This window comes from Pongo abelii, chromosome 19 (assembly GCF_028885655.2).
Source record: "Pongo abelii isolate AG06213 chromosome 19, NHGRI_mPonAbe1-v2.0_pri, whole genome shotgun sequence".
In the NCBI taxonomy this organism is placed as follows: Eukaryota; Metazoa; Chordata; class Mammalia; order Primates; family Hominidae; genus Pongo; species Pongo abelii.
In genome coordinates, this window is record NC_072004.2 from 97845755 (window position 1) to 97867928 (window position 22174).

General features: G+C 51.7%; 2 protein-coding genes across 9 annotated transcripts in view; one reads left to right on the forward strand and one right to left on the reverse strand.

Annotated features, from left to right (window-relative positions):
• The window catches only part of OGFOD3 (2-oxoglutarate and iron dependent oxygenase domain containing 3), a 27789-nt gene extending 22900 nt beyond the window's left edge, over positions 1 to 4889 (reverse strand). For both annotated transcript variants that reach the window (XM_054537430.2, XM_024234558.3), the window contains exons 1-2: positions 4716 to 4889; positions 1720 to 1949 (exon numbers count right to left, since the gene is read on the reverse strand). In XM_054537430.2, the coding sequence (XP_054393405.1) occupies positions 1720 to 1949; positions 4716 to 4789 (304 nt within the window). In that variant the 5' untranslated portion in view covers positions 4790 to 4889. The remainder of the gene's footprint in view (positions 1 to 1719; positions 1950 to 4715) is intronic.
• Positions 4740 to 22174, forward strand: part of HEXD (hexosaminidase D) — a 24881-nt gene continuing 7446 nt past the window's right edge. The window contains exons 1-5 of one of the 7 annotated variants that reach the window (XM_024234556.3): positions 4740 to 4848; positions 6082 to 6216; positions 10886 to 10995; positions 15219 to 15306; positions 20297 to 20461. In XM_024234556.3, coding sequence (XP_024090324.2) covers positions 6133 to 6216; positions 10886 to 10995; positions 15219 to 15306; positions 20297 to 20461 — 447 coding nt within the window. In that variant the 5' untranslated portion in view covers positions 4740 to 4848; positions 6082 to 6132. The other 6 variants (XM_024234557.3, XM_024234554.3, XM_063718348.1 and 3 more) reach the window with 6 other exon arrangements.

Sequence of the window (22174 nt, forward strand, 5' to 3'; positions counted from 1 at the left end):
GGGCAACACGGGCGAAACCCCATCTCTACTAAAATTACAAAAATTAGCCAGACATGGTGGCAGGTGCCTGTAGTCCCAGCTACTCAGGAGGCTGAGGCAGAAGAATCACTTGAATCCAAGAGGCCTGGCAGAGGTTGCAGTGAGCCAAGATCACGCCACTGCACTCCAGCCTGGGCAACAGAGTGAGTGACACTCTGTCCAAAAAAAAAAAAGAAAGAAAGAAAGAAAAAGAAAATACATCAAACCATTTGTTTTATTGTAAAATATATACAACATAGAATTTACCATTTTAGCCAAGCTTTTTAAAAAGTGCGCAGTGTGGTGGCATCGGGCACAATAGCATCGTGCAGCCGTCACTAGCACCACCTCCAGAACTTTTCCGCCTCCCACAGGTGAAATCCCAAACCCATTAAACATGGACTTCCCATCCCCCCTCCCTCATTCTAACTTTTTTCTTTTTTGGCGGGCGTCAGGATCTCGCTCTGTCACCCAGGCTGGAGTGCGGTAGCACACTCTAGGTTCACTGCAGCCCCGACCTCCCGACCTCCCAACCTCCTGGGTTCAAGTGATTCTTCCACCTCTGCCTCCTGAGCTGGGGTTACAGGCGTGCACCACCACACCTGGCTCATTTTTTATTTTGTAGAGATGGGGTCTCACTGTGTTTCCCAGTCTGGTCTTGAACTCTTGGCCTCAAGCGATCCTCCTGCCTGGGCCTCCCAAAGTGCTGGGATTGAGGATGAGCCACTGCTCCAGGCCATTGAAACTATTTTTAATGTCGATAAATTATTAATGATTGCAAGAAAAATTTCTGCTCGGTGCTAGCATTCAAAAAAGAGTTTTGGAAAGCTGGATTGTTAGAAAGAGAACTTCTGCTAAGAAAGAGAGAGCACCACAACAACACACAACAGAAACACGTTCATTTTCTTGACTCCGAGGCGGTCCCGTCTCTCCCTGCGGCGCAGCTGGGACCACGTTCACGTGCGTCACAACGGCGCCCCTTTGTGGAAGAACTTGGCAATCTTTTCTTGGTTCAAATGCAAAGCATGAAATTGAATTTTTTAAAACCTGAATTCTGCCTCAAAAACCCAGCGGCGCATGCTGGACTTTTAAAACTAAGAATACATCCAGGTGGCATGGAATGTTCAAGAAAACAGAAGCGACAGGAGTCCTCCTACAGGGGGTGTGCGGTGGCCGGGCGGTCAGCCCTGCTCCGAGGCCGTGCGCTCTCCAGGGTGCTGAACCCCGGTCCGGTCAACCGCAGCGCTGCTCCAGGCTCTGGGCTGCCCTGGAACCACCACCCCCCGGAATCTCAGGCCCAGGCAGAACGGGAGCTGGGGAGGGGAGCTGGGGCATAGGATGGTGGAAAGGCTGCTGGTTGTTTCTTGTTACATTTTCCCCAACATTCTCTGACTCTACCACATTCTCCAGTCAAAAAACCTTTCTGGTTTTGACTTTCTCATCCCTATCTTTCCAAGGCAAACCATCTCCTCCGCTGGACTGCACAGCTTACTAAAACGCCAACTGTGGCCGGGCAGTGATGGGCAGGGCCCGAAACACCTGCACTCCCAGCCAGATGTGGACTAGCCAGCCTGCAGGAGGGGAGAGGTCGTCTGCTACCCCCAAGTATACCACATCCAACCCAATTCCCACCCCTTCATCGCAGCCAATGTCCTTTAACCACATTGAGTCTCATTTTAAAGTGTTGCTTTCCTGAACTACCTTCGAACCTGCGGTGACTGTCGTAGTCCTCAGAGCAGGGCACCTCGATGAATCTCCCTGCCACGACCTCGCCACGGCGGGCCAGGACCTCTGCGACCCCGTCGTCGGCCCCCAAGCTGCTCCAGAGCAGGAGTGCAGTGAGCACAAGGCCAGCCCCCAGGCCCGCGGTCCTTAGCCATGGCCTCTGCCACAGCCTCTGCACCTCTCGTGGGGCTCGGTCCTTCTTGGTGCTGAGAACAGAAAACAGGCCACATCACCCAAACACGGAGCGAGGCCAGAGAAAATGCTCCCCAATCATCAAAGTGCATGCACCATGACCCGGTCTTCACTCACACCTCACCCCTGAAACTAGGGCTTCCTGCCTGGGGCCAGAGCTGTCCACTCAGGAAACATGGACTCTTCCCTCCCTTTCCCTTCAGGGGTCTCCAACACACACTAACTGCCTCCTGAGCCCGGGAGTTTGAGAAACGCTGCAATAGAGACTCATGGGTTTTAAGCAGAAGAAAAAAAAAAAGCCAGACATGCTCCTTATAAAAGCCACTTTAGGCCGGGCGCAGTGGCTCATGCCTGTAATCCCAGCACTTGGGGAGGCCAAGGCGGGCAGATCACCTGAGGTCAGGGTATCGAGACCAGCCTGATCAACATGGTGAAACCCTGTCTCTACTAAATACAAAAAAAAAAAAAAAAAATTAACTTGGTGTGGTGGCACATGCCTGTAGTCCCCGCTACTCGAGAGGCTGAGGCAGGAGAATCACTTGAACCCAGGAGGCGGAGGTTGCAGTGACCTGAGATTGTGCCATTGCACTCCAGCCTGGGCAACGAGAGCAAAACTCCATCTCAATAAATAAATAAATAAACAAACACACACCACTTTAATGTGAGATGTTTCACAACAAAATAAGGATGTTTAAAAGGGTTTGCTTAGCAAAATGGGACAGGATGGTGTGCCCTGTGGTGCAGCTGCTCTAGGACAGGCTGGTAGTGATGGGGGCCTCCATGCAGGGGTGAACACTAAGGACGGGGGCCACTGGAGGAAAGTTGTTTCCAGGGTGGGGCGGAGGTGAGCCCCCTACAGCTCAGGTTATTCCATCAGGGCCGCACTCACTCCCATCCTGTAAAATAAGCTTCTCGTCTGTTCCAAGGAGTAGGTATTGGGCCTGTCCTGATAAGAGAGGGGCTTTGGACACATGTATTTCCAAAACTCGAATAGAGGCTCATTTAAGGCATATTAGGACAATATTTCTTTTATTTTTTATTTTTATTTATTTATTTTTTGAGACAGTTTCACCTTGTTGCCTAGGCTGGAGTGCAATGGCACGATCTCAGCTCACTGCAACCTCTGCCTCCCGGGCTCAAGCAATTCTCCTGCCCCAGCCTCCTAAGTAGCTAGGATTACAGGCGTGCACCACCACCCCCAGCTATTTTTTTGTATTTTTAGTAACAGAGACGGGGTTTCACCCTGTTGCTCAGGCTGGTCTCAAACTCCTGACCTCAAGTAATCTAACCGCCTCAGCCTCCCAAGGTGCTGCAATTACAGGCAAGAACCACCACGCTCAGCCTCAAAAGTCTATATTTCTATATTAACCATTCAGTGCTGACAAAAACTGTTACTCGGTAATTCAGAAAATGTACAAGGTCACTGGAAATTTTTTAAATGTATTAATTAAATAACTTCTCATATTACTATTGAAGGAAATAGATACGTGTATGTTTATACTTGAAATATTCTTTTGGAGAGATTTGGTTTTTGGGAGAAAGTAGAATACTTATAAATCATTACTAGGTCATTCATTTATAAAATTAAAGCTGCATGCTAGTCTGATGGTAGTGGATCCCCAGAACTCATTAACCTTAGTGTCACCAACGTTGGTATACAACCCCCCACTGCTAAATTTGACTGGCTTTTAAAAAATTATAGCTGTGGCCAGGTGCAGTGGCTCACGCCTGTAATCCCACCACTTTGGGAGGCCGAGGCAGGTGGATTGCTTGAGGTCTGGAGTTCGAGATCAGCCTGGCCAACATGGTGAAACCCCATCTCTACTAAAAATACAAAAATTAGCCGGGAATGGTGGCGGGCCCCTGTAATCCCAGCTACTTGGGAGGCTGAGGCAAGAGAATCTCTTGAACCCAGGAGGTGGAGGTTGCAGTGAGCCGAGATTGTGCCACTGCACTCCAGCCTGGGCAACAGAACGAGACTCTGTCTCAAAAAAAAAAAAAAAAAAAAAAATTATAGCTGTGAACTAGCATGAGGCATTTAAGATCCTATCTAGTAGACTCCAAAAGCAGCTGAGATGAAAAAGGGATCAAAATCTCAAGAACAAACTATGAGGTTTAAGAGTTATTGCAGTCTATCCAAACCTGAGGTGTCCTCCTGATATTTCTAAACTGACAACTTCAATGTGCAAATCGTCAATAGAGGGGAATTGGGCACTCCCCAAAAGAGCAAAATATTAATATCAAGCAAGCGAGAAGCTGCATTCTGCACGTTAGAGGTTGCTTCACTAATACCTGCAAACCAATGATCACCTGTAACATTTTAAAATCCTAAAACTAAGCCATTCCTCCATGGCACCCGATCCTCTAGAATTCTACGGGGAAAGCAGGTTTCGTGGTTTAAAAGTGAAGGCGGAGGCACGCTCCCGGCTTGGGCGGACTTTCCAGGCTGCTGGGTGGGTTATTCCACGGGACAGCGACAGCCAAACGGCAGGTTCCCGGAGCAGCAGCAGCAGCTCATCAGGCTGGGAGCAAAGCCTCCTTCTCTTTCTCATGCCCCTCTGGGATCGGTGGGCCTCTGCCGTCGGCCACCGCGGCTCCTGCCCGCACCTGCCCTGCTCCCAGCATGGGCTGCGGTAGACCCCGCCCCCCGCGGCAGACCACGCCCCACCTGCCCCCCCCACCCCCCGTCGGGCCAGGCCCCGCCCCATCAGCCCCGGTCCCGCCCATTCCACGGCCCTGTCTGCCGCCGCAGTGCGCGCCCTTCCCCTCCTCACAGCTACCTGCTCCGGTTCCGGCGCTCGGCCGCTCCGTTGCCCTCGGGCGCCTTGGTTGCTGCCCTCCGCTGAGGAGCCATCGGACCAGGCCGCCGCGGAGCCGGGCCGGACGCGGGCGCCAGGCCCGGGGACCAACGCGGTAACAGGGAGCGCGAGGCAGGCGCGGCGCAGGGACGCGGGAGCGACGCGCTCGGCCATCGGCCCCTGGGCTGGCGGCCAGGCCCGAGCAATCGGCGGCCGAGCGGGGCGGGGCTCAGAGCGGAGGCGGTGGCCGCGAGGGCGGGGCGGCCGGGCCTGGCTGCGCCCCCGGACCTCGCGGGACCGCGGCGGCGCAGGTGAGGTGCGGGTGCGGCTCTGGCTCTGCGCGCTCGGCTGGGCGGCTGCTGGCTGGAAGCGTTTCCCCCGCGCCAGTACCTGGAGAAGGACGGCCGGGCTCCCGAGCGGCGCCTCCCAGCGTGGTTGTCCCGCAGCGGCGGTGCGGGGCTGCTGGGGGAGGCTTGCACCGAGCCTGTGGGTGAAAATTGTGACTGGTCGTATGTACAAACAGAAAGTGCTTGGTGTGCGTGTGCACCACCGGCCTGCCCTGCTGTGTTACAGAGCCCTTAGGGTCGGGAGCCTCCGAACCCCTGCACGGAACCAGGGGTTGGATTACTGAGCTGAGTCCGTCTCACATGCAAAGCTTTCCTTTCCTTTTCTCACCCAATCCTTTGTGCTTTCATAGTAGATAGGAAAAATAAATTAAAAATACATAAATTTTACCCTTCCCCAGCTGCTTCGTTATCCCTTGGATGCCGCCTTTATTCAATATAATACTATGGTCAGCTCTGATGCATTTGGGGGCTTTTTAAAAATTAGCAGCTTACCTTAAATCCTAGACAGTTTTCTCCAACCTGGAGTCAGTTTTGCAGTTTCTTCCTCTTTATAATCAAGCTGATCTGAGCTCTAGAAATACAAATTAGTTTTAATATTACCTAAAATTAGGATAAATTTCCTACAGAAGCATCATATTGTGCGGCCTGATAAGAAAATGTTTAGAGGCTTCTGCCCGACTGTTTTCACTAGCATAGTACATCTAGTTTAACAAGGTCTTTAAAACAAGGCTGTTTGGCAGTTATTTGTGTTATTATAGATCATAACCATCTTATAAACAAACCAGTGCTGTTTTGTTTTAGCAGCAAATCACACATAGCAGAGGTCTCAATATCTTAACATGGAGGTAGACTTCTGGTTCATTTTCATGTTAGCAAAATGAGTTTCCTCCAAGTTAATCTATCAAAACTGGCCAGTATCAGAACTGAAACTGAAAGTATAAGGGGAAAGGCAAAGGGAGAAGCTTCTGCCCCTGTTGATAACTCTTGATTTTCTCCACTAGGAAGAAGTCCCCAAGGAGACTTCACCATAGGAGTTCACAGGAAATATTGAAATGTCAGGTTCCACGCCATTTAAGATGAGATTAGTTCATTTAGACCTTAAAGGAGCTCCACCAAAGGTCTCGTACCTCTCAGAGGTAAGGACTCCCTTTTACCTCTAGAGCATTACTTTTTGCCTTGGCTTCATTCTTTAAAGTTTTGAGCAGTGTTCTGTGGAAATGGGTACCTAGAACACAACCACAAGGTTCTTGGTGGAGCAAAATGGTGGCAGCAGCATTGATTTTGAATTTCCCCCATAGCCTCTCACAACAGAACAACCAGGATGACAAAAGGGAAAAAAAAAAGACAGAGAACAAAAGAAACTCACAGCGTCTTTCTTGTGGGTTGAAGTGTGTCTTTCCAAAAAGATATGTTCAAGTCTTAACCCCTGGGACCTGTGAATGAGACCTTATTTGGAAATAGGATCTTTGCAGATGTAATCAAAATAAGATGAAGTTGTACTAGAATACGGTGAACCCTAATCCAGTGATTGGCATCCTTATGAGGAGAGGGAAATTTAGAGCCTGAGACACACGGAGGGAAGGCAGTGTGAAGACCCAGGAGAATGCCCTGCGGTGCCGGCAGCCAAGATGGTCATGACGCACCACGAACCCTGGGATGCTGAGGACAGCTGACGATCACCAGAAGCTAGAGAGAAGCAAGGAAGGGTCCTCCTCTGCAGCCTTCAGGGAGAGCTGGATCTGCTGACACCTGGATTTTGGACTTAGGGCCTCCAGAACTGTGAAAGAATAAATTTCTGTTGTGTCAAGCCACCCAGTTGTTTGTTTGTTTGTTTTTTGAGACGGAGTCTCGCTCTGTCATCCAGGCTGGAGTACAATGGCGCAGTCTCAGCTTACTGCAACCTCCACCTCCCAGGTTCAAGCAATTCTCCTGCCTCAGCCTCTGGAGTAGCTGGGATTACAGGTGCCTGCCACCATGCCTGGCTAATTTTTGTATTTTTGGTAGAGATGGGGTTTCACCACGTTGGCCAGGCTAGTCTCGAACTGCTGACCTTGTGATCCACCCGCCTTAGCCTCCCAAAGTGCTAGGATTACAGGTGTGAGCCACCGTGCCCGGCCAAGCCACCCAGTTTATGGTCATTTATTACAGCAGCCCTAGAAAACTAAGACACTCTTCAACAAAATTAGGTATCAGGGTTTCCCCATGGATCCCAAACTACAAGTGGGTGGGACCAAACCACAGACAGACTAACACCTGTATGGGGTTAGCGGCCAAGCAGGAGGTAACAGAGGAAAGAGGGAAACTCCAACAGTGCTATGACCAGAGGACCCAGAAAATAGCCTCAAAAGTAAGTAAAGGTCTCCCATAACGAGAAGCAGGGCAGAGTTTTAATGGCTCCCATCTGAGATTGAGTGCAAAGAGACTTAAAGGAGGGTGCAGGGGAGGCCGAGGCTGCAAGGCTGTCAGAAATACCTAATGAAACATCTAGGAGGGTGCAGGGGAGGCCCAAGGCTGCAAAGCTCTCAGAAATACGTAACAAAACTTCCTTCCAGAGGAACAGCGCCCCCCAACTAAGGACAAAACGGAAAGACGCCACATTGAACTGGGCAGGAACAGCGAAGGGAAAGGTCCTGGGGAAAGGCGTCCAGAAGAGGCGGAGGTCAAAAAACACTGCAGAAGCAGCTACACAGAGCCTGCAGTTTCTAATACCGCATGGCAGCAGTAGAGGAGGGGGCCTTGAGGCTGGCCTGTCACCATTGCAAACACAAGAGCCTGTTCTTAAAAATGAGCAACAGACTGGCCATGGAGGCTCACGTCTGTAATCCAGGCACTTTGGGAGGCCAAGACGGACAGATCACCTGAGGTCAGGAGCTTGTGACCAACCTGGGCAACATGGAGAAACCCCGTCTCTACTAAGAATACAAAAATAGCGAGGCATGGTGACACATGCCTGTAGTCCCAGCTACTTGGGAGTCTGAAGCAGGAGAATTGCTTGAACTCAGGAGGCAGAGGTTACAGTGAGCCAAGATTGCGCCACTGCACTCCAGCCAAGGTGACAGAGCAAGATACCATCTCAAAAAAAGAAAAAAAAAAAAAGCAGAAAAGAGTGTTGTTTAACATCATACAAAGATAGGTAAGAAAAAAGAAGGCCAGGCATGGCGGCTCACGCCTGTAATCCCAGCACTTTGGGAGGCCAAGGAAGGTAGATCACAAGGTCAGGAGATCAAGACCATCCTGGCTAACACAGTGAAACCTTGTCTCTACTAAAAATACCAAAAATTAGCCCTGTGTGGTGGCATGCACCTGTAATCCTGCTCCTCGAGAGGCTGAGGCAGGAGAACCACTTGAACCTGGGAGGTGGAGGTTGCAGTGAGCCGAGATTGAGATTGTGCCACTGCGCTCCAGCCTGGGTGACAAGAGTGAGACTCTGTCTCAAAAAAAAAAAAAAAAAAAGAAAAGCAAAAAGAAGATGATCTGAATAGCATTGCAGCAGTGAAGGTGCTCCAGACACACAGGCCCACCCAGCAGGAAACACTGTTCCGTAATATTTCATAACAAGATAAAAGATACTCAGAAGATGACAGAAGCTGTGAAAGAGCAGCGTAAATCAGAAATAGAAAAGCCCAGGCCAGGCTCAGTGGCTCACAACTGTAATCCCAGCACTTTGGGAGGCCGAGGCAAGCGGATCACTTGAGGTCAAGAATTCAAGACCAGCCTGGCCAACATGGTGAAACCCCGTCTCTACTAAAAATACAAAAATTAGCCAGGCGTGGTGGCAGGCACCTGTAATCCCAGCTACTTGGGAGGCTGAAGCACGAGAATTGCCTGAACCTGGGTGGTGGAGGTTGCGGTGAGCTAGGATCGCGCCACTGCACTCCAGCCTGGGCGACAGAGCAAGACTCAGTCTAAAAAAAAAAAAAAAAAAAAAAGACAAGCCCAGAAATGTGGTAATTAGACAAAAGGAAGTTGTAAAAAATTCCCTGTGGAGCTCAGAAATGAATTATAAGGAAAAAACAATGTTTTTAATGAAAACTACACTATAAGAAGTGTAAAAGTGAGTAGACACCATGGAAAGTGCAGTATTTGGAAACAGATGACAGAAAAGAAAAAAGCAAACATGGAGAGATGAAAAGGCGTTCTGACAATTGAATATGGCAAAGAAGACTGAACTTACATACAGCTGATGAAGAGGCATTTTGACTTGGGCCGGGCGCGGTGGCTCATGCCTATAATCCCAGCACTTTGGGAGACCGAGGAGGGCAGATCACCTGAGGTCAGGAGTTCGAGACCAGCCTGACCAATATGGTGAAACCCTGTCTCTACTAAAAATACAAAAATTAGCCAGGCGTGGTGGCAGGTGCCTGTAATCCCAGCTACTCGAGACTGAGGCAGGAGAATTGCTTGAACCTGGGAGGCGGAGGTTGCGGTGAGCTGAGATCGCACCACTGCACTCCATCCTGGGGGACAAGAGCAAAACTCCATCTCAAAAAAAAAAGAAAGGCATTCCAACAATTGAATATAGGCAAAGAAGATCCAACTTACACACAGCTGGAGTCCCTGTTTCCGTCATCTGTTGCTGCGTGACAGATCTCCCCAAACTTAAGGTCCCCATTCATCACCCCTTGTGTTTCTGTGGGTTGGCTGCATGGTTCTGCTTTTCTGACCGAGGTGCCCTCAGGTGGTCACAGCCCCGTAACATCTAGAAACATCTGATGGTCTGCGTGGCCTTCCACGTCCGGCAGTTCATCCCGACTGTCAGCTGGGGCTCCTTGGTTCTGCACATGTGTCATCCAGGAGGCCTAGCATGTGCCTGTAGTCCCAGCTCCTTGGAAGGCTGAGGCTGAAGGATCACTTGAGCCCAGGAGTTGGGTGCTGCAGCGAGCCATGATCGTGCCAGCACGCTCCAGCCTGGGCGACAGAGTGAGACCCCATCTGTTAAAAAAAAAGAGGCCGGGCACAGTGGTTCACACCTGTAATCCCAGCATTTTGGAAGGCCGAGGGGCAGATTACCTGAGGTCAGGAGTTCGAGACCAGCCTGGCCAACATGGTGAAACCCCGTCTGTACTAAAAATATGAAAATTAGCTGGGCATCGGGGCAGGCGCCTGTAATCCCAGCTACTCGGGAGGCTGAGGCAGGAGAATCGCTTGAACCCGGGAGGCAGAGGTTGCAACGAGCCAAGATCACGCCACTGCACTCCAGCCTGGGCGAGAGAGCGAGACTCTGTCTCAAAAAAAAAAAAGAGAGAAAGAGAAGGAAGCGGGGAGGAGAATGAGGGGGAAGGGACCCCATGAGTACAGACCAGGAAGGAATGGGTTCTGCACCCCTCTCCCACCTCCCCCAGGTGCTGACCCCAACCCTTCAGAGCCCTGCTCCCCCTGCCCCGGCTCCTCCGGCCCCATCCCCCATGCCTTGCCATTCTCCTTCAGCCTGGCTGCCCTGTCCCCCGTGCCTTGCCAGTGCCCCTCAGCCTGGCTGCCTTGCTGGGCCCCCGTGCGTGAAGAGCTGCTTCTCAGTGGCTCCCTGCTGGCCGGACCCGTCCCTCCCAAGCTGAGCTACCAGTGCATTGAGTAGCAGCCCTGTTTCATAGCATATCTCCCCTTCTGTGCAAAATAGTCACTGGAACGGGGAGTTTCATTTGGCATAACGTAAAGTACACATTCTGGACTTAAGGTTCCCAGGAGAAATAGGAATAGCAACTCCCACAGTCTCCACAGGCTGAAAGGGAAGGCGTCTCCCTGCTGTGGACTTGCCACATCGTGCTCCAGCGGCCACTTCTTCCTAACCTCTCCCTGTTTACCCCCCAGATTTTTCCTCTGTTCCGTGCACTAGGTGCAAACGGCCTCCTCATTGAGTATGAAGACATGTTTCCCTACGAGGGCCCTCTGAGGCTGCTGAGGGCCAAGTACGCCTACAGGTAACACTGCCCGTGGCAGGGACAGGGGCGCGGCGTGAAAGCAGGGAAGGGGGGGTTCGGCAGGGCAGGAGGAGCATCAACCTGGAGGTGCCGGTGGAACAGTCAGGAACTGAACAGTGGGGGGTACGTTCCTTTTTTGTCTTTTTAAATTCATCCCTTTAATTGTAAAAAATAATTACAAAATGAAAACAAAGTTTCATTTCAAACATTCACTGGAGAGAATTTTGAAACATTTAAAGGGAAAGTAAGCATCAGCAGCACCCCCTACAGGAAAGAGCTGCAGTTCCTGTCTCTGTCCTGCAGGCGTTTCTTCTGTTGATGGGAAGGCTTGGAGAAGGCTGGGCTAGAGAAGGCTAGAGAAGGCTGGAGAAGGCTGGAGAAGGCTAGAGAAGGCTGGAGAAGGCTGGGCTAGAGAAGGTTAGAGAAGGCTAGAGAAGGCCAGAGAAGGCTGAGCTAGAGAAGGTCGGAGGAGGCCGGAGGAGGCTGGAGGAGGCCAGAGAAGGCTGGAGAAGGCTGGGCTAGAGAAGGCTGGAGGAGGCTGAGCTGGAGAAGGCTGGAGAAGGCTAGAGAAGGCTGGAGAAGGCTGGGCTAGAGAAGGTTAGAGAAGGCTAGATAAGGTTAGAGAAGGCCAGAGAAGGCTAGATAAGGTTAGAGAAGGCCAGAGAAGGCTGGGCTAGAGAAGGCCAGAGGAGGCCAGGGAAGGTCGGAGGAGGCTGGAGGAGGCCAGAGAAGGCTGAAGGAGGCTGGAGGAGGCTGGAGAAGGCTGGGCTAGAGAAGGTTAGAGAAGGCTAGAGAAGGCCAGAGAAGGTTGAGCTAGAGAAGGTCGGAGGAGGCCGGAGGAGGCTGGAGGAGGCCAGAGAAGGCTGGAGAAGGCTGGGCTAGAGAAGGCTGGAGGAGGCTGGGCTAGAGAAGGCTGGAGGAGGCTGAGCTGGAGAAGGCTGGAGAAGGCTGGGCTAGAGAAGGTTAGAGAAGGCTAGATAAGGTTAGAGAAGGCCAGAGAAGGCTGGGCTAGAGAAGGCTGGAGAAGGCTGGGCTAGAGGAGGCTGGAGAAGGCTGAGCTAGAGAAGGCTGGAGGAGGCTGGAGAAGGCTGGGCTAGAGAAGGCTGGAGGAGGCTGGAGGAGGCCTCTGCGCAGGGAGGGGCTGCTCTTCAGGCCACAGTCGAGCCTTGAGTTAGAGAAGAGAAGAATTAAAGGGGAGAGAATAAAAATCAATAAAATCAGGTGTGGTGGAGATGGGAGGCCCCTGCTCAGTGTTAAAATCATAGGTCTCTGTGAAAATCAATAACGGCCCCAAAGATAAATGCGCAATGGACATTAACTGGCCAATCCCAAAGGAAGGAACAAAAAAGGCCAATAAGCATATAAGAAAATGTGAAGGCCAGGAGCAGTGGCTCGCGCCTGTAATCCCAGCAATTTGGGAGGCCAAGGTGGGCAGATCACTGGAGCTCAGGAGTTTGAGACCAGCCTGGGTAACATGGTAAAACCCCATCTCTATGTGAAATACAAAAATGAGGCCAGGTGCAGTGGCTCACGCCTGTAATCCCAGCACTTTGGGAGGCCGAGGTCGGCGGATCACTTGAGCTCAGGAGTTCGAGACCAGCCTGGGCAACATGGTGAAACCCCATCTCTACATAAAATACAAAAAATAGCCATGGATAATTGCATGGGGCTGTAATCCAAGCTACTCGGGAGGCTGAGATAGGAGGATGGCTTGAGCCTGGTGTTAGGTTTTTTAAAGGGAAGGCGAGGGTTAAAGAAAGACAGAGAGAGAGAGGGTGGCTCTACAGCAACAGAGGTATATAGTGCAGAAACCTACAGAGGTGGGGGACCAGCTTAATGCCAGAGCCCACTGCCGCTTACAGGCTGGGGTACTTACAGGCCTGGACGGGAGGGGTTTGGGCAGTAGGGCTTCTGCCTGGGAAGATGTTGAGAGACGTTCCCATGATGAGGCAGTTGGGTCCTTGTTCCCAGCAGAATACGATCAGGACGTTCCTTCAGTTGGGCCTTTGCCCAGCAAGGTATGTTCAGGATGTTCCTGTGCCGTGTGGTCAGGTGGTTGGGATGTTCCTCACAGCCCAAACCCCGTGGAATGTTTCACTTCAACCTGGGCCTGGAAAATGGCAGGGGGCTTACAATATGGTGCAGTTTGGATTAACACCCAGGAGCCAGAGGCTGCAGTGAGCTGAGATGGCGCCACTGCACTCCAGCCTGGGCAACGGAGCCAGAGCCTGTCTCAAAAAAAAAGAAAAAAAAAAGGAAAGAAAGAAAGAAAATGTTAAACCCTCATAGTATTCAAATCAAAGAAACTAAATCAACAATGCAACACCATCCTGGCTACCGAACTGGTAAGGCTTTTTTAAAAATTATAAGACTCGGGCCGGGCGCGGTGGCTGACGCCTGTAATCCCAGCACTTTGGGAGGCTGAGGCAGGCGGATCATGAAGTCAGGAGTTCGAGACCAGCCTGACCAACATGGCGAAATCCTGTCTCTACCAAAAAAAAATACAAAAATTAGCTGGGCGTGGCCAGGTGCGTTGGCTTAACGCCTGTAATCCCCGCACTTTGGGAGGCCGACACAGGTGGATCATGAGGTCAGGAGATCGAGAGCATCCTGGCTAACACAGGTGAAACCCCGTCTCTACTAAAAATATAAAAAATTAGCTGGGCATAGTGGTGGGCGCCTGTAGTCCCAGCTACTCAGGAGGCTGAGGCAGGAGAATGGCGGGAACCCAGGAGGCAGAGCTTGCAGTGAGCCAAGATTGCGCCACTGCGCTCCAGCCTGGGCGACAGAGCTAGACTCCGTCTCAAAAAAAAAAGAAATTAGCTGGGTGTGGTGGTGCGCATCTGTAATCCAAGCTACTCAGGAGGCTGAGGAAGGAGAATTGCATGAACTCAGGAGGCAGAGGTTGCAGTGAGCCGAGATCGCACCACTGCACTCCAGCCTGGGTGACAGAGCAAGACTCTGTCTCAAAATAATAATAAATAAAATAAATTAAATTAAAAATTGTAAAGACTATGTGTTGATGAGAATGAGAAAGAGGAAAACTACCTGCTGGTGAACATAACATGACATCTGTTCTGGGAGGACTTCGGTTCCATCTGTCAAAACTCCAAAATGCCCGCACCCCATGCAGCCCACACGTGGTTAGACCAGAAGTGAGGAACGGTGAGCCAGGGTGTTGGCCTGCGATGAGATAATCAGGTGCGATGAGATGATCCAGTGCGATGACATGATCAGGGGTTTGCATTTTCTTCATAGTCTTCTAGTTTTCTTCCTACAGTGAAGACATTTTGTCTTTTGATGTGAAAAAGTAAAGTACCAGGGTTCCTTTGAAACTTGAAACAGGAACGTTTAAAGACTTTATGTAACTCATAAATCTATAGAACGGATTAGCCTAAAATGGTTCAAACACATACAAAAACTAGCTTTTTTTTAGATAAATAGCTTTTTTTTAGATAAATTCATAAATGACAGCTCATGTAAAGCTTGTGAAAAACAAAGAGGTCCACCCGGGGCAGTCAGCCCTTCCCAGGATGTGGCCCTTCTGCAGAGGACGTGCGCCCCAGGGATTGTTTCAGGTCGAGGGCCCTGTGGTGGACCTGCCCTCGGGCAGCTGCTGACCCGGCTCTGGATGGAGTGTGGCTCCTTCTGTAGCATTTTTTTTTTTTTTAAAGACAGAGTCTTGTTCTGTCTCCCAGGCTGGAGTGCAGTGGTGTGATCTTGGCTCACCGCGAACTCTGCCTCCCGGGTTCAAGTGATTCTCCTGCCTCAGCCTCCCGAGTAGCTGGGATTACAGGTACATACCACCAGGCCTGGCTAATTTTTGTATTTTTAGTAGATACGGAGTTTCATCATGTTGGCCAGGCTGGTCTCGAACTCCTGACCTCAAGTGATCTGCCGGCCTTGGCCTCCCAAAGTGCTGAGATTACAGTGAGCCACTGCGCCTGCCCTTGGGTAGTTTCTTATAAAATGTGATGACTTCATTCTCTTGTCGCGGGTTGAAAAGCGAACCATTACTTGAGGACGTGCTAGAACATCATCTTCCCAAATTTTGGAGCAGGTACCTTTCCAGAAATCAGGATATCTGTCAAGCTTTGTGGAGTTTAGGGCCTCACTGTTTCCCGGAGAGCCCCCGAGGGCCTGATGAGGAAGGGCTAGGGGGGTGTGTGGACGTCACGTGCTGCCCACGTGACCCTCTCTCTGCATGAATTTTGTCTCTCCAGCCCCTCTGAAATCAAAGAGATCCTGCATCTGGCTGGACTCAGTGAGCTGGAGGTGATTCCGTTGGTGCAGACATTTGGACACATGGAGGTGAGTGGCAGAAATGGAAGTTACCTGGTGCCAGGTGTGGGGTCCAGGGGCTGCAGGCTGGGCCAGGCTTGTGCCCAGGGGTAGGTGCAGTGGGCCCGTGGTTGGGGTGCAGGCAGCGCAGCTCAGCACAACATGGAAAGGCCTTTGGTCTAGGAAGTCCCTGCCTGACTCGGCCAGAGCTGCAGGTTGGGGCTGCCTGTCTGCCTGAGGAATGGAAGGAAAGAGCCAGAAAAGGGGTCCTGGAGGCTGGGAGGCAGTTTCCTTTTTAATTTGTATTCATCAGAATATTATTATGTGAGGTAAAACACAGTATTAAGGAAAGAAAAGGTGCTTTTCAGGCCAGGTGCGGTGGCTCACACCAGTAGTAATCCCAGCACTTTGGGAGGCCGAGGCTGGTGGATCACCTGAGATCAGGAGTTCAAGACCAGCCTGGCCAACATGGCGAAACCCCGTCTCTACTAAAAATACAAAAATTAGCCAGGCATGGTGGCGGGCACCTGTAGTCCCAGCCTGCTCGGGAGGCTGGGGCAGGAGAATCGCTTGAACGCAGGAGGCAGAGGTTGCAGCGAGCCAAGATCGTACCACTGTACTCCAGCCTGGGCGACAGAGCAAGACTCCGTCTTAAAAAATATATATATACACATATTCTTTTTCCTGTCTGCATCAAACAGGAAGTGAAGCAGCGTTAACCACCACACTGATTTAATGGCTCTTGGGTTCCATTTATTTCTCTAACAGATACACCATTCTGGCTTCCACACACCGTGGGAAAGAAGGTTGTTTTCACTTACACATGCCGGTGTTCTGGGCGTGCCACCGGAGTTCCTTCCCACAGCTCGGTCCTCCGGCCTTTCTAGTTGATTCTCTCCATCGCACTCTGCTCTGGGACCTGGCCTGCGCTCTTAGCCTCCTGCCATCTCTCCACAGAATGTCTCTCCCAAGGCCACCAGGGTCCTCCAGGTCACTAAGTCCAGGGATGGTTTTAGTCCTTTCCTGCTGGACTCCTCGGTAGCTTCTGGCATCCCCAGCCGCTCTCCTGAGCCCCACACTTTCCGGCTTCCCTCTGCCTCTGACTGCGCCTCCTCGGTAGCCTTTTGCATTTGCCTCTCTGTAGCTGGCGGTCCCCAAGGCTCCTCTCAGTCCCTGTCCCCACCTCCCACTCTCTAGATGGTGCCATTTCTGCTCCTGCTTTCTCTTCGTCCTCCTCTTCGTCTTCCTCTTCCTCTTCTGTCTGCACCTCAGCAACTCCAGACCTCCTGGGTTACAGACCCTCATCCCCAGCTGCCTGCTGGTCGCTTCCATTGAGGGCCCTCCTCCAGCCTCTGGTGTGCAAACCAGAAGCAGACCAGCCACAGTCGGCACCACCACCCGCCCGTGCCGTGACCCATGTTGGTCCTGCTGCTGCTCCTCCTCCTCTTCCTCTGTCATGCAGGCACCACCCCTGTCTAAACCACTACGGATTCACCATGAAACTCTCCTAACGGGTCTCCCAGGGCCACTCTGCCCCTCCGTGCCCCTCTCCCCACAGCAGCAAGTCACAGCACAGCCCTGACCACTCACACTCGCCATCTCCTCAAAGGACACTGCTGTCAGGGCAGAAGTGATCGCCACAAACCAGGTGGCTTAAGACAACAGAAATGTTCTCTCAATTCTGGAGACCAGACATCCAAAATCAGCATGTCGAAGGGTTGGTTTCTTAGACCAGACATCCAAAATCAGCATGTCGAAGGGTTGGTTTCTTACTGAGGAAGACCCTCCATGTGTACATTTACTATTAGTATACCTTTTTTGTGTGTTTGTTTTTGAGACACGGTCTCACTCTGTTTCCCAGGCTGGAGTGTAGTGGTGCAATCTTGGCTCACTACAACCTCTGCCTCCCGAGTTCAAGTGATTCTCCTACCTCAGCCTCCTGAGTACCTGAGATTACAGGTGCACCCCACCACGCCCGGCTAACTTTTTGTCTTTTTATTAGAGATGAAGTTTCAAGATGTTGGCCAAGCTAGTCTCAAACTTCTGGCCTCAGGCGATCCGCCTGCGTCAGCCTCTCAAAGTACTGGGATTACAGCTGTGAGCCATGGCGCCCGGCCTAGTATACCCTCTTGTTATACTAGAAATAACTGCTCAGGTGTTTTGCCCTTTTTTTTTTCAACTTGAGTTTTTAAGGTTCTTTGTATTTTCTAGATGCAAGTCCTCTGATGGTATGTAATTTGCAGGTATTCTCTCCCAGCGTGGAGCTTACATGCTTCTGGTGTCATTGCTAAAAACTCTGTGTAATCACCAGATCACAAAGATTTTTCTTGTATTTTCTTATAAAGTTTAACTTGTGTGCATTTTTCATTTAGATCTATGATCCATTTTTAGTTTGGTATTTTTATTCTTTCTCCAGAACCCTTGAACATCCAAGTTATTTGTCTTGAGTCACAGTCTCACTCTGTCACCCAGGCTGGAGCATGTGGTAGAATCACAGCTCACTGCAGTCCTGAGCTTCTGGGCTCAAGCAATCCCCCCACCTCAGCCTCCTGGGTAGCAGGGACCACAGGTGCGCACCACCACACCCGGCCAGTTTTTTTATTATTTGCAGATACCAGGTCCCACTATGTTGCCCAGACTGGTCTCGAACCCCTGGCCTCAAACAGTTCTCACGCCTCAGCCTCTCGGAGTGCTGGGATTACAGGCGTGAGCCATTGCATCTGGCCCCATTTTGAGTTAATTTTTTTGGTTCATTTTCCTTTTTGTGAAGAGTGGGGTCTCACTATGTTGCTGGGCTGATCTTAAACTTGTAGGCTCAAGTGATCTTCCTGCCTCTGCCTCCCTAAGTGCTAACTTTTTTTTTTTTTTTTTTTTGAGACAGAGTTTCGCTCTGTCACCCAGGCTGGAGTGCAGCGGCGTGATCTCGGCTCACTACAAACTCCACATTCCGAGTAGCCTCAGCCTCCCGAGTAGCTGGGATTACAGCGCCCGCCACCACACCCAGCTAATTTTTGTCGTCTTAGTAGAGACGGGGTTTTGCCATGTTGGCCAGACTGATCTCGTCAAACTCCTGACCTGAAGTGATCTGCCCGCCTCGGCCTCCCAAAGTGCTGGGACTATAGGGATTCGCCACCACACCCGGCCTTCTTTCATTCTTAGAATATATTCATAGTAGTTTTCTTGAAATATTTGATAAATTCTGCATGTGGGCCCTGAGAGTCAGAGTCTGTGAACTGGATTCTACTTTCCAGTTTATTTGCACATCTCAAAATTTTTGGTTGAGAACTGAACATTTCAGTGAATACATTATAGCAAAGCTGAATGTTTACTCTTTTCCCCAGTGGCTGGCGGTGGTCTTTTTGTTGTTTTCTAGCAAATGGCCTGCATTTAACCTGCAGGACCTGCCCCCGGCTGTGTGCACTCACTGATGTCTGTGCTGAGGTTTTTTTGGTTCTTATTTTTATGTTTTAGCCTGGCTTCCTAGGGTCATCCCTCTGTCTTCATAGCTGGTGGTCAGCCAAGGGTTTGGGCAGAGGTTGTGCTCCCACACCTCGAGCCCACAGGCCTCCTCCCCTTGCCACGGGGCTGTGTGTGGGCGGTGGGGGGGTGCATCCCTAGGTTCGCGCAGTTCCCACCCAGCCCTCACAGGTCCCTGCACGTGTGTGTGGCTCCTGTCAGCCAGGCCTGAGGAGAGTGTGCAGCACCATCTGGCTTTCTGTTTCCAGGGTCACCCATTAAATCTGCAGCCAGTCTTGGCTCTCCCCAGCAGGGACTGCACCCTCTGGCAAGCGGAAGACAGGGCCTCTTCTCCAGTTGCTGCTTCTACTGACAGCGCCCCCACAAGGGGTGGGTTTTTAACCCAGCCTCAAGTTAAGTCTGCCCCTTTGGCAGCAAAGCTGTGGTTTCCACAGTGAGGGGGAAGGGGGCAGCGAGCAAGTCTAGGCCGAGGCCGCGGAGTCTCTGTTCTTACACAAAGTTAGAGTGGTCTTTCATAGATAAGCATTTTTCTGTTTTTTCTTTTCAGAGACAGGGTCTCACTCTGTTGCCCAGGCTGGAGTGAAGTGGTGTGATCATGGCTCACTACAGCCTCAACTTCCTAGGCTCCAGTGATCTTCCCGCTTCAGCCTCCCAAGTAGCTGGACCACAGGCAGGTGCCACCATACCTGGCCACTTTTTTTTCTTAAACCGATTTTGTTTTTAAAAAATTTATGGCTGGGTGCAGTGGCTCACGCCTGTAATCCCAGCACTTTGGGAGGCCAAGGTGGGCGGATCACAAGGTCAGGAGATCGAGACCATCCTGGCTAACATGGTGAAACCCCGTCTCTACTAAAACAAAATACAAAAATTAGCCAGGTGTGGTGGCGGGTGCCTGTAGTCCCAGCTACTGGGGAGGCTGAGGCAGGAGAATGGTGTGAACCCGGGAGGCGGAGCTTGCAGTGAGCCGAGATCACACCACTGCACTCTAGCCTGGGTGACAGACCGAGACTCCATCTCAAAAAAAAAAAATATATATATATATATATATTTAGTCTGGGCGCGGTGGTTCACGCCTGTAATCCCAGCACTTTGGGAGGCCAAGGAAGGCGAATCACTTGTGGTCAGGAGTTCAAGACCAGCCTGGCCAACATAGCGAAACGCCATCTCTACTAAAAATACAAAAATTAGCCAGGCGTGGTGGCACATGCCTATAATCCCAGCTACTGGGAAGGCTGAGGCAGGAGGATCACTTGAACCCGGGAGGCAGAGGTTGCAGTGAGCCGAGATTGCGCCACTGCACTCCAGCCTGGGCAACAAAGCCAGACTCCATGGGGTTTCACCATGTTGTCCAGGCTGGTCTCAAATTCCTGAGTTCAAACATTCTACCCACCTCAGCCCCCCAAGGTGCTGGGATTACAGGACTGAGACTCTGCCTGGCCTAATTTTTTTGTATTATCCGTAGATTTGAAACAGAAGCCCCAGGTGGGCAGAAGATCAGTCCAGCTCCTCCACCCCCAACGCGAACTTCTCTGTCTCTCCGCAGTTTGTGCTGAAGCACGCAGCCTTCGCCCACCTGCGGGAGGTGGGCCCCTTCCCCTGCACCCTGAACCCCCACGAGGCGGAGTCCCTGGCGCTGGTGGGCGCCATGATCGACCAGGTCCTGGAGCTGCACCCAGGCGCCCAGTGGCTGCACGTCGGATGTGATGAGGTGGGTGCTGTCACCCCAGCTCTGTGCAGGACACTCTCCCCTATCATGGCTTGTCCTTTTAAATAGGAAAACCTTCCAGGCACTGAGGCCTAGAGACAGGCTTGTTCCCCTCAGGGAGCCCCGTCCAACATCTTCTCCAGGTGGATGGGCAGCCTGGCACGGGACAGCCTGCAGAGCCCGAGGGAGGCTCTCCGGGTGGATGGGCGGCCTGGCATGGGACAGCCTGCAGAGCCCGCAGGAGGCACCCTCGTGTCAGATGAGACCACCCCAGGCAGCTGGGCTGGTGGAAGCCTGTGGGTGATGGGCAGGTTCACGCCCCAGGACCAGCAGTCAGCACGAGTCAGGGTGTAACTAGAGGGACACCCTTTCGTTGCTGAGAGGAAGGAAGTTCTGCATTTGGACCCTGAAGCACCCACTGGAAAAGGTGGTCCCCAGGGGGTGCTGGAGACGTGCCCCCTCCAGCCCAGTGAGCCCCCACCCTTGCCCCTCCCGCCACTCACTGGACTCCAACTCAGTCAGGACCTGGGCAGGATGCAGAACTGAAAGGGGCGGGGTTGGTGCCCACGGGGCTGGGAGGTTCTGCAGGGCTGTGGCTCACAGGGAACCCAAGCTGAACATTTTAGCCCCACAAGTTTCCTTTTTTTGAAGGAAACCTGAGTGTGTAAAATACACATAAGCTTTACCATTCTAACCATTTTAAAATATAGGCTGGGTGTGGTGGCTCACGCCTGTAATCCCAGCACTTTGGGAGACCAAAGTGGGTGGATCACCTGAGGTCAGGTGTTTGAGACTAGTTTGGCCAATGTGGCAAAACCCCGTCTCTACTAAAAATAAAAAAATCAGCCAGGCGTGATGGCGGGCGCCTGTAATCCCAGCTACTCAGAAGGCTGAGGCACGAGAATCGCTTGAACCCAGGAGGTGGAGGTTGCAGTGAGCTGAGATCACGCCACAGCACACCAGCCTGGGCAACAGAGCAAGACTCTGGCTCTAAATAAATAAGTAAATAAATAAATAGGCCGGGCACGGTGGCTCACACCTGTGATCCCAGCACTTTGGGAGGCTGAGGCAGGGGGATCACCTGAGGTCAGGAGTTCAAGATCAGCCTGGCCAACATGGTAAAACCCCGTCTCTACTAAAAATACAAAATTAGCCAGGTGTGGTGGCGGGCGCCTGTAATCCCAGCTACTCAGGAGACTGAGGCAGGAGAATCACTTGAACCCAGGAGGTGGAGGTTGCAGTGAGCCGAGATTAAGATTGTGCCACTGCACTCCAGTCTGGGCAACAGAGCAAGACCCTGTCTCCAAAATAAATAAATAAATAAGTATAAACGTCAGCACCTCTTCCAGACATTCATGGTGTGGGCGATCACCCCAGGGCAAGCCCCGCACCCGCCCCCAGCCCCCGGCGACCACGGTCTGCTTCCTGTCTCGGTGGATTTGCCCGTCTGGGCCTTCCACGGGCACCGAGTCACACAGTGTATGACCTGTGCTCCTCCGGGCTGTCGGCCACCAGAGCTTGGCTGTCTGCTGCGGCCAAGCTGTGTTCATGGTGGGGGACGCTGCCCCGTGCTGGTCCATCATGAGGGATGGACACCTGTGGTCTCTGCTTTGGCGGACGTGAGAAGAGCTGCTGTAAACATTCACAGGAAACCTCGAGTAGAAGTTCAGGGCTCAGTGAGGAAGACAGGGACACGCTGGGGGTGGTAAGGAAAGG